This window comes from Zonotrichia leucophrys, chromosome 5, assembly GCF_028769735.1.
Source record: "Zonotrichia leucophrys gambelii isolate GWCS_2022_RI chromosome 5, RI_Zleu_2.0, whole genome shotgun sequence".
Lineage (NCBI taxonomy): Eukaryota > Metazoa > Chordata > Aves > Passeriformes > Passerellidae > Zonotrichia > Zonotrichia leucophrys.
Window position 1 is genome coordinate 18085015 of NC_088175.1, and position 11278 is coordinate 18096292.

Genomic DNA, 11278 nt, shown 5'->3' on the forward strand with positions numbered 1-11278 from the left:
GGCTCTCCTTCACTTCTTGCCTGCTCCGACTTTTCACTTCAAGGAGGAGCCTCCAGTCCCTGGTGGGAATTAAAAGACCACAAAGACTGTGGAGTGTAAATAGGCTGGGCAGAAAAAATTGGTCTCTGTTAGGCAGAGGCTGGAAAAGGAACATGGAAGTGTTTTGAGAAGAAACCAAAGAACCAAGCACATCAATTGTGTTTGGGCAGCGAGTTGTCTTACAAAGCAGATGGCTTTGCATCCTCCTAGACCTGCCCTCTGAGGCACAGCAAATACTTTCATACTCCCAAAGAAATGGTCTTTGTAAGAGAGGCAGTTTTTGGTGCTGGATGCTGAGCTGTGGGCACAGGCTTTACTGCCCTGTGCTGTTGTTAACAGGCTGGGCTGTGCACAGGAGCTGCCCAGGGCACCTGAGCCCAGGGAGATCCCCTACAAGTGTGTGCAGGGTAACCACAGGCCTGGCGCAAAGGGGGGCCCCCTCTGCCAGCCCCACAGCAAGTGCCAGGTCCAGCAGGGGCTGGACACAGTGACTGACCAGGCTGGTGTGGCTGTGATGGCACAGCACAGGGACAGCTTCCCAGAATGAAAACCCCCATCCTAGCATCATTTCCTGCTGTAGTGGGACATGTGCATGGGTTAGCAAGGGATGGACAAAGATGCAGGGGCCTCCCTCTTCCCAGGCAATCTTAGCACAGTTTTTCCAAGGTGTCCCTTAGCTTTCATCCCAGCCCTTCTCCCTTTGCAGGTGCCCTGCCATGCCAGTGGTAAGGAAGTTATCTAGTCTGGGACCCACCATCCCACAGACACAGCAAACCAGCTGGCCAGTTGGTAGTAACCACTTGAGCACTCCTGGTTCAGCAAATCTCCTTTACTAAGAAGTGCAGTGATCTAGCAGGCAATGCAAGGCCTCCTGGCCTTCCAAGAAAAAGCCAGGCCAGGAGGGCAGGAATACATGTTTCTAAGAGATGCCAAAGACTGGTATTTTTCACACACAAAGCATTTTTTGCCACCAGCTGGGATATCGATTATGCTGTCACTTTGCTGCACCTGAGTGCACTTGTGCTGATCTTCCCTGTGCTGGACATTTAGAATAAGTTGGAAAAACCCAAAGAGTCTGCAAGAGCTGGTAGAAGGTCAGGCTGAGAGCTCAGTGTCAGGGCCAACGGCACTCACCTGAAAGAGGAAATCGGGAAGGGCCAGGGTACCCTGGGCTGGCCGTGATGAAGTGGCAAGATATCACCATTGTAACTGTGGCAGTGGGGAGCTGTTGGAATGGGTGCACCTGTCGGGTGGACGGCAGCAACAAAGGCTAATTAAAACACAGCTAATTAAGCATTATGGGAGGAAGGAAACACGGCTGCGAAGGCACAATTTAATGAACGGGAGCTTGGTTAATTAAGGACAATTAATGGTGAATAAGGATGATAATAAAGCAAGTGGAGTGACGCTTACCGCGCGTTAACGGGGAGGAGGAGGGCCTGCCTCGGGCGGGGGCGGGACCCCGGCAGGGGGACCCCGCCACGGACCCCGCGGGGGGCGATGATGATGATGATGATGATGATGATGATGATGATCTCATCCACGGCCAATCAGCACGGCCCGCCCCTGCCGCGCCCCTGCCGCTCCGCCCGGCGGCGCCGGGGGATGCAGGCGGCGGCGCTGCCCGGGCGCGGCACGGCGGGGCTGGGGGACCGGGGCCCGCGCCGGGGGGGCCCCGCGGGTGAGCGGAGGGGCCGGGGCGGGCGTCGCTGCCCGCTGGCGGTGTCGCGGCGGGGCCATGAGCCGCGCGGAGGCCGAGCCCTGCTCCCGGGCCCTGGCGCAGGCCCGCGTCTACCTGGGGCAGCTGCGGGGCCGCGTGGTGCCGGCGGGGCCCGAGGGCGGCGGGCGCCGGGATTACCTGGTGGAGGCGGCGCGGCAGCTGCGGCTGGCGCTGGAGCGCGACGTCAGCGAGGACTACGAGGAGGCCTTCAACCACTACCAGAACGGCGTGGACGTGCTGCTCCGCGGCGTGCAGGGTGTGTGCGGCCTCCCGGGGGCGGCGGACCGGGGCATCCCTCCGGGGACACCAGCCGGGGCTCCGGGGCATTCATACCTGTGAGAGGGCCAAGGTATCCCTGCAGGGAGAATGACGAGGGGACGGGGAAATCCCGCTAGGGGGTGTGTTGAGGGCACTGGGGCATCTGTCCAGGGAGTGCATCCCTAGCGGGAGGAGGGCGAGAGGGCTGGGGCATCCCCGGGGGACTGTGGCCCGTCCTTCGGGGCCGAACCAGGCCCCTCACAGCCACCCTTTGCCCCGGCCGCAGTTGACCCCAACAAGGAGCGGCGGGAGGCCGTGAAGAGGAAGATCACGCAGTACCTGCGGCGTGCCGAGGAAATCTTCAATTGCCACCTGCAGCGGGCGGCGGGGGGCGGCAGCACCGCCGCCACGGTGAGGGCTGGCGTGGGGCCGAGCGGGGGGACGGCAGCGGTGCTGTGGCACCGGGACACGGGGTGGGGATGGGGACACGCACATAAAGCAGCCCCGGTGGTCGTCCACGTCTGCCTCTGCCAGATCCCACGCTAAGATGTGTGGAGAAAACGGCAGGCACACGGAGCTGCCGAGGGTCCTGGCCTGCCACGGGCTGCATGGGAGCTGGCAGCTCTTGGCCCTGCCTGCATCAAGGAGCCGAGGTGGGCCCAGGCTGCCCAGGGTGCTCCCAGGACCCCACCCCCCAAAGTGTGTGTGCTTAGCTTGCTGCCCCCATAGTGGTTATGGACATTTTTGTGGAGACTGAAGTCACTGCAGGGAACCACCCTGTCAAATGTTAGAAATGTCCTCTTCTCGTCTGTCATCGTTTCCATCTGTATGGAAACCAAAGACAGTGGCTGCTTTCTGCATTGTGGGAAGGAGGTGGTTAAAGAAGGGAGAGGGGAGTGAGGCAGGGCAAGGTCAGAGCCTAGTGGGAAGAATGCAGGGAGAAAGACAACTACCTTCCACACAGATCCCCTTAATGTTGAAACAGTCCAGGTCTAACTTCAAATTTTGGTGTGATTTTTAAATCTGCTGCAAGTGCAAGCTTTCCCTAGAAAATATAGAAATCCAGGGGTTGGCCAAGAAAATGGTTTAGCTGATGTTAGAAATGAGTCATGGCCATTGGAGTGTTTTCTTTGCATGTTGACCAGCTGGGCAATATTTCTGTGTACTCTGGAAAGTGCAGGGGCCCTTTTCACTCACTGTAATGAACAACAGCATTTCTAGGTCCTACCTCCTCTTCCCTTACCACCCTGCAGGGCTACAGCAGCCTGCGCTTCCGGCCCATCAGGACCCTGAGCTCGGCAGTGGAGAACCTGAGACGGTGCAAGGTTGTGGGAGTGATTGATAAGGTAATGACTTCACCTGGAGCAGGGCTGAGGCTGGACCAGAGGGAGCATAAGGGAGGGTCCTAGCAGCTGGAATGGGGGTGCCACCCTCAGCACATCCATCAAGCGATATTGGGGTACCCATCCACACCATTCCCACCCAGAAAAATTCATAGGAGAGGACTCAAGACCTCTTAAGGAGTTGATTGGGAAATCTGTTAATGTTCTATCACTTTTGCTTACCCTATCTCCCAAGATATTGACAGGAAGGTTTATGCACATTGTTCTTTCCCACATATGGAATTGTGTTTTATGCCTAGATGCCGCAATGGTGGACTCCTGTGGGTAATCTAGACTTCAGCAAAAGCTGAACTGTCTGGAAATAAACTAATTAGAAGTTCATTATCTTGGAGTGAAGGTGCCAGGCTTACTGTATCCACACATACATGGCACATTGCTCTCCACTGCTGTTGACACACCTCAGTTTGTCAGGACTGATGGGATTCTCCTGTCCTGCCAAGGCCCAGTTTGAGCCCAAAAAGAGCACTGTGAAACCCTGTGTGTGGGAAGTAAAACTGTGTGAAGGAAGTAAAGTGTGTGCAGGAAGTAAAACTGGCATGGGAGCCTCCTCTTGGTTTAATTCCTGCTTCTTGGCTGCCTGGCTATTTCCTTTCCCATTACCTGTGTTTTGCCTTTCAAAAATAGAGGTCTGAGCCTCACAAAACTCTTCCAGTTGGGTGGGAGTTTGTAACAGTTCCAGAGATGAGACCCTTGGGTCATTCCTGTAGGCTATGTGTCGGGTCACCACTTCTGACCATTCTGTATGTACTGTCCCAGGTGCAGATTGTCCAGGATCCAGCCACTGGTGAGACCTTTATACTCAAGGTGGGTGTTTTTGTTTTCAGTTCCATCTGCCTGCTTCTCCCTCTCAGCCTGGGGCCACCTTGTCCAAGCTGATGGCTGCGGCAGATGAGAGGATTACAAATAGCTGCTCTCAGAGGCTGGATGAAGTTCATGGTTCAAAAATCTTCTTTTGGCTGCCTCAACCACCCTCTGTGATCAGAAGGGAAGTGGTTCTCCTTGGTCATCCATTTCTCTGACTTTTAACACTTCAAGCCTGTGTGAAACTGAGTCAACCCCTGAAACAGGTTGTGAGAGGTGCTCATTACAAGTCCTAGAGTATTTTTCAGTGTCCTTGGAACAAGGAGGATCTGGCATGAGAGGGAGAAGCATCATTTCTAGGGGAGGAGGAGAAAGGGTTGGGATGGCAGGTTCCTCCCTTCAGGGAGCAGGGTGGTTGCAGAGGAGTCAGTGCTGTGGAGCAGCTGTGCCCTGTGCGTCCCACAGTGCAGATGGGGAGTGCCCTACCTTGGCAGAGCTCTGCAGAGCCCTGCCTTCTCACAGCTGGGTGCTGGGCACTGACAGAGCTGTACGAGCCACAAGTTTGTGCAGATGAGGGAGCTCCATCATGGGTGACCTGGGAGCAGCCATGGGGCTTGGCAGAAGGCACATTCTGCCTGTGCTAGGCTGCACAGAGGCCAAGTCCCTGCCATGCTGTACCCATCTGCCTGTCCCTCCTCAGAGCCTCCCCAAGTCCCACGTTGAGACCCGTGCGCGGCAGACCATCATCCCTCACGGGGTCCCCTTCATGGTCAAGCTGTTGTGCTACTATGTAAGCGAGGACTCCATCTTCCTCCATCTGGAGCACGTGCAGGGTGAGTGGGGACATCCATCTGTGAAGCATCCTGGTTTATCCCAAACTGCCCTTTCTTTAAAGGCCAAAGTATGTTTCTCCTCCTGTTTTGGGACCATTTTTTATGGTGATAATGTATGCTGTCTTCTTCACAGAAGGGTGGTGAAGGTACCAGGGCTTGGGGACTTAGTGAACAGAGGAGTTCAGCTGTGAATTGCAGAGGTTTGATAAGAACTGGCTGGGGATGTGACCTAGAAATGGGCCTATGGATACCCATATGGAGAAAGAAGTTGTGTGGGTGTGTTATACAGAAACCAGCCTCAGTCTTTAGAGAGATGGGCCACTGTGCCTCATGGGAGGAGCAGTCATGCCTTTGGGTAATGAAGTTGATGTGATTCAGCATCTTGGAAAGAAAAACCTCTCCATTTTACTGGCATTGTCTGACCATAACAGGAAGGTGATGGAGAAGGAAAACGAAGTGAGGTAGTTCACCTGAATGTTGTGGAACAAAACTATCTTTTGTCAAGACCTTTATGAAACATTTTTTTTTGGTTACAAAAGGTGAGACTGGATTTTGAGATCATACCAAAGAGAGGGAATGGAAAATTAGGGCTTAAAGGGCAGTGAGCATACTGGGGTTTGGTACATTGAGGAGGCTTTCTTGAGGCTGTCCCAGATCCTGGTGAAGTATGATAAGGTGGAGGCTTGTCCATGGAGCTTATTTACTCTGCTGGTTGAATGCATGTGTAGGGAGCAGCAGCTGGAGTCCAGTAATGACAAATGGAGGCTGAGGTGGAGAACAGGCTCAATTCCTTGTGTACTGCTATAGGCTGAGTATGCAGAAAGAAGCCAGCACTGAATGTAGTGAGGCTGGGAAGCCCTGCCAACAGGCTGTGGGCACCAGGCTCTGCTGCTCTGGCTCCTTGCTGACCCCTGGTCTCGTGACATGCTGTGGGAGCTTTCTGGCATTTCTGTCACACAGGAAGGAAAGGCTTTCAGAGGGAAGTGGGGATGGCAGTGGGGTCAGGAGCATTTGTGACCATGTTGCTTGTCTGTGACATGGAAGTGGCAGAGGTGGGATCAAAGAGACTCTGTAGAATGGGGAGAGGGCTGCTAAAGGAGGAGGGAATGGGACTTAGGTGTGCCAGGTCCTAGGGAAGCTGTGGCATTGGGCATGGTGTGCTTGTAGGGCGGGGGTGCATTCTGCATGGACTTGAGCTTTGCTGCTGGGGACATTTATGATGCTCCATCATGACCCTACTATGTGGGCTTTGGCCTGGGCCCCTGAATGGGCCATGTCAGCAGTGGGGGAACCAGGGATACTTTCTGCCTCATCACTTGTTCTCCTTTCTGCTTTCCAGGGGGGACACTGTGGTCTCACCTCCGCTCCAAGTATGGTGTCCAGCAGGACTGTGCCGATTCAAACACCATTCCAGCCCTCCAGCACCACGGCACAGAGGATGGTGTGGGAAACTCCCAGGGTGGCAGCCAAGTATCCATCCTCCCTGTTTGGACAGGCAGTGGCCTCCCAGGCTCTGTGAACTACCAAGCATTGGCAAACACTGATGCCTCACTCCCTCAGGAGCAGTCCCCCCCCACAGACTCTGGCTCAGGGAACCACTGCCAGCTTCTCCTGGCTCCTGCTGGTGGCAGTGGGGCTGCACCTGGAGGACAGGATCTGAGTGTGACACAGACTGTGTCTGGTGGTGTGGACCATTTTCCAGCAGTGTCAGCCAGATGCCCTGGCCAGGGCCTGGTTGTCTACCCATGGAATGATCTAACCAGCATCACAGGCTGCATATCTGAGAGAACAGCCTCCCAACAAGGCCCCAGGCTTCCCCAGGGGCTTGTCCCTGTACCAAAGACTGTGAGAGGGGGCCAGCCAGGGGCAGGGCAACTGCCGACTCAGAAAGTGTCTGAGGCCTCCCAGGCTCAGCCCCTCCTGACCCTGGGTGAGAGGCAGCTTCCTGCAGGAGTTGCCCTGTCCAGCTCTGGTAAATCCAGTGTGCCTGACCCAGCCGTGTGGGAGCCCTCTTGGGGAGCAAGCCTGACCCGTGGCTGGCTCAGCAAACAGCCACCATCAGGACAATGCAGGGCTTTGGCTTCCCATGGGCACAGCCGGAGAGCGTGGGCTGTGAAGGAAGAGCAGGTGCAGCTGTGGGCAGCAGAAATCCTCCTGGCCTTGGAGGGACTTCACCAACAGGGTGTATTGTGCCGGGACCTGAACCCCAGGAACCTGCTGCTTGATACAGCTGGTAGGTAATGCCCCAAGCTGCTGCCCCAAGGAGGAGGAAATTGGTCTCCCAGCTGGGAGACTGCTACTTGACCCATTTCCAGAAGATGTGGACTTTCTTGTGTTTGCTTTGGAGGAGGGTGGGAGTCTGGGAAGGTTTAGTATTTCTGAAATTGAAAGTGTGATCTCACTTAGGTTTTCCAAGTAATTATTACAAGAGATGGCTCTGCAGCAGGAGTCAAGGGCCATAGCCACAGAAATGCATTGCCCCTGCTCCCACATGGGGATTGGCTGCCTGGGAAATCCCAGTCTGGGGAAGCTGAGACCAGCTGAACTGTGCCTGTGGTTAGTGGGACTAGTGGGTTGGATTTCCCCTGCTTATAGTAACTGCCTGCTGGGGACGTTCTGGAGCTGTCCCATCCCTCTGAGCCATGTCTTGCTGTCAGTGCAAGTCCCTGTTCAGCTGGCAGCATCTGGGACAAATTGGAGAGATACAAATTGCTTAAGAAAAATGCAGAGTTGCGCAAGGAGAAAGCTAACCTTCTCCTCCCTTCCCCTTTAAAACTTTCTTCTTCCCTCACCACAGCCTACACTGAGATCTGGGAGCTCAGAGCCTGCCCAAGCAGTCTCACCTGTTGTGCACCTGAGGCAAGCACTGGGAGCCAGCAGAGGGGTGTGTGCTGCCAGGGGATGCTCAGTTCCTCTGTGCTCAGGGCATGACAGGGGCCTGTGCCCTGGCTGCTCCCAGGGGCAGGGATATGGCTTGGCTTTGTGCTATGACTAGAGTCCCCAGTCTTTCCTAAGCTTCCTGCCTTTGACTCTGGTGCTGCTCTGCAGGTCATGTCCGTCTCACCTTCTTTGGCCAGTGGACAGAGGTGGAGCCCCAGTACTGCAGCCAGGCACGGGAAGAGCTGTACAGTGCTCCAGGTAAGGGATGTGTCCCCTGGCTTCTCCAGCTTGCTGCACAGTGGCTCCATTAGACAGAGGGGGCTTCTGCAGGCAGTGAAATGTGCCCAGCACAGTGTGGTCAGTAGTGCTCCCTGCCTCCAGCTCTAACCCCTCTCTGTCTCTTTCTGCAGAAGTGGGGGGGATCGTGGAGCCCACTGAAGCAGCTGACTGCTGGAGCTTTGGCTCTCTCCTGTATGAGTTGCTGACAGGAGTGGTAAGAGGCTGAGGAGCTCTGTAAGGGGGACAAGGGAGGAGGAGGCTTAAGTGCTGCCTGCTGTGTGGGGCTGGGAGGGTGCCTTGCCCTGCTGGCACCTCAGTTCTTGGCCAGGTTCCTTTAGACATGTGATTCCCAGTGCCTGTGCATGGTCTCTGGGTGTTAAGGGCTTTTAAATGCTGCTGTGTAGGACTGGGGTTGTGTGGCAATGAAGATTCAACAGGGTGCTCCAACCCTCCTTGGTGCCTCTGCTTACCATCACCCTCTGCCTCCTGCAGCCACTCTCCCAAAACCATCCATCAGGGATTCAGCCTCACACCCAGCTGTATCTGCCAGAGGGCCTCAGCCTGGCTGCTACATCGCTGCTCACTGAGGTGAGGGGCTCGGGTGGGTGGGGGGGAGAATGGGAATAGAGGTTGGGGAAAGGTAGGGTCCAGCCTGGTACCATTTCCAGTGTCCCCCTCTCCCCATCCTCCTGTTCCATTGCTTTTCTCTGCAGCTCCTGCAGTACAATCCCAAACGACGCTTGGGCTCTGGAGGAGGCGGCATAACAAAGCTGAAGTCTCACTCCTTCTTCAGCACAGTCCCCTGGAACAAGCTGGTGGGCTAGGCAGGCTCTCCTTCCCCCAGGGAGCTGGGCCCTGGGCTGCTTCCCTGGCACTTGTGGCACTGGCAGCACTGCTGCTGGAGAAGGCTTGCCTCGAGGGCTGCCCTGAGCTGGGGCACACGAGGTTCTGCAGCCTCACATGTCCTTCTGTCTATGCTTCCGTTTGCTCCATCTCCAAAGAGGAGGCGTCAGGCTGGGCCTGTCTTCTCCAGGTCCTCCCTGGGGGGAACAGGAACCTGGGTGCACCTCCAGGAAGTGGTGGTGTTCCCCCTCTTGGGGCATCTCTTCTTCAGCTCAGCACCCTGCCCTGGAATTCCCTCCCTGTGTTTTTTATCTCTGCTGCTACCAGTGGCCCCCCTGCTCTGTTATGTTTTGTGGCTTTCAAATGCAGCCCCCCCGGGCCCTGCTGGCTGGAGCCCAAGGCCTGTGGTCTGTGCCCCTCCCTGACTGCATGTGTGTGTGTGTGTGTGTGGGTCATCCCTGCTGCAGGGGTGACACAAGGAGCCCTCTGCTCTTCTACCCCTGGCCCTCTGAAAAAAATAAACTACTTGGTATCACTTAGAGAATTGTCCTTTTCTTTCTGAGCTGCATCAGCCAGGTGTAGGCCTGCTGAGTAACAGAGAGCCCCAGATGTGTTTCTGAAACCTGCCTGGGAGCCCTGGGTTGGTGTCACCCCCAGCCATGAGCACCCTGCAGCCAAACCCCAGAAGGTGGCAGAGTGCCTGGCCTTCTGTCCTTGTGCTGTTGCCTGCCTCACAGCCTGCCAGGTCTGCACAGCTGTTTGGCTGCTGCTCAGACATGGGAGAAATGCCTGGGTTTTATTCCAGCCCTTTGTCATTGTTAGGTGTTGTGGCTCCAGCCTTCCAGGCTGGGTGCTCCTGCCAACCATGCTTTGAGCACCCTCATGCCTGGTGGACCACACAGTGAGGGTTTAAAGGGGGGGAACTCTGAGAGCCAGCACAGAGGGAAGCAGGCCACATGCACAAAGATTGTGGATTAAAGAAAAAGCACAAACACATGTGTCTGCTGACAGCCCAAGGTGGAGGCTGCTGTGCTCAGTGGTGCAAGTAAAAGCCACAGGCTCAAGGATGAGCTGGCAATGGCAGCAGTTCGGTTCTGGCCCTCCTCTCCCAGCACCCCTCACGCTGCTCACTTATCTCCCATAGCAAGGAATGACAGCCACACCTCTCTCTGGCTGCTGGTTCCAGCTCCTGCTTGCCCACAGCAGCAAAGACACCCTCCCAGGCAGCAGCAGGAGTGCTCGTCCACCAGAGGGAAGCAGAGCTCTGGAGAAACTCACCTACACCAGCAAAGGCGGACACCTCCATTGCAGTGCAGAAACTGGAGGACTGAGCAGGAGCAGCTGAGCCTGGGGCTTTTCCTCTCCATGGCAGCCTGCACTGGCTGAACCCTCCAGCTGCACCCTTGCACCCCTGCCCACCAGCTTCCTGTGATTCAGGGGAGGTTCAGGAGGAAGGACCCTGTGTCCAAAGCCACAGCATGGCATCTTGCACCTCAGTGCCATGGGTGTCACCCAAAGAGTCAAAAGGAAGTTTCAAGCACTACTCTCTTACAGCAAGCCTTGACAGGGCAGATTAAATAAAGCAGTTTGCATAATTTTAAGAGTTCGACTGTATATTCCCTTCCTGATTTGAAGGCTTCATTTATTGCATCTCCAGACAGAATAAAGGCTTCCCCAGGCTCATGTACAAAGTCAAGGTGGACCCTCTGTATCCTAAACCAGCACAGAGGCTGAGTGCAAACAGCATTTTTTAATCAAAACCTTCTCTTTCATTCAACTGATTTGTGCAAGAATTAGACTCTCTACTCTTCCCAGAACAAGGAAGGGCTTTTTCCTCTTCCCCTAACCTACCTTAGCCAGGGCCAGGCAAAAAAGCTGGCTCTGCACTCAGTTTTTGTCCCTAGCTCCCAGGAAAATGAAGGCACCAGTACCAGGAACTGCCCTCCCTTTCATCTGGGCAGCTGTGTGTGCAATCATTTTCTGTTAGAAGGGGCTGCCCTCTTTAGCTGTAGCTGGGAAGGGTAAACCATCTCTGAAGTTGATGTCAGAGATGGGAAAACCCTGCCATGATCCAGAAATGATTTTGTGTTGTCCCAACGACAACATCTTGTTAGGGAAACACCCAGCACCACAGATAGCTTCCACTGTCCCTTGTTCTTGCTTCCTTTCTCCCTTTGCAACAGCCTTTCCACACTTGCATGAATTCCAACTCTTCCATTGCA

At 55.2% G+C, this 11278-nt stretch overlaps 1 protein-coding gene across 1 annotated transcript; it reads left to right on the top strand.

Annotated features, from left to right (window-relative positions):
• The first annotated feature begins 1666 nt into the window (after positions 1-1666).
• RPS6KL1 (ribosomal protein S6 kinase like 1) lies at positions 1667-9586 on the top strand. The gene is made up of 10 exons (XM_064714520.1): positions 1667-2015; positions 2304-2428; positions 3271-3363; positions 4177-4224; positions 4922-5054; positions 6394-7287; positions 8103-8192; positions 8345-8427; positions 8706-8801; positions 8927-9586. Exons 1-10 carry the CDS (start codon positions 1778-1780, stop codon positions 9035-9037), a joined length of 1911 nt encoding a protein of 636 aa, XP_064570590.1. The 5' UTR covers positions 1667-1777; the 3' UTR covers positions 9038-9586.
• Positions 9587-11278: the final 1692 nt, after the last annotated feature.

Excerpts from the sequence above, each read along its gene's own strand:
- RPS6KL1 (XM_064714520.1), top strand. The coding sequence starts at position 1,778 with ATGAGCCGCGCGGAGGCCGAGCCCTGCTCCCGGGCCCTGGCGCAGGCC. Across the intron at positions 5,055-6,393 it reads CCATCTGGAGCACGTGCAGG|GGGGGACACTGTGGTCTCAC; the intron begins GTGAGTGGGGAC and ends TCTGCTTTCCAG. Across the intron at positions 8,193-8,344 it reads AGAGCTGTACAGTGCTCCAG|AAGTGGGGGGGATCGTGGAG; the intron begins GTAAGGGATGTG and ends CTCTTTCTGCAG.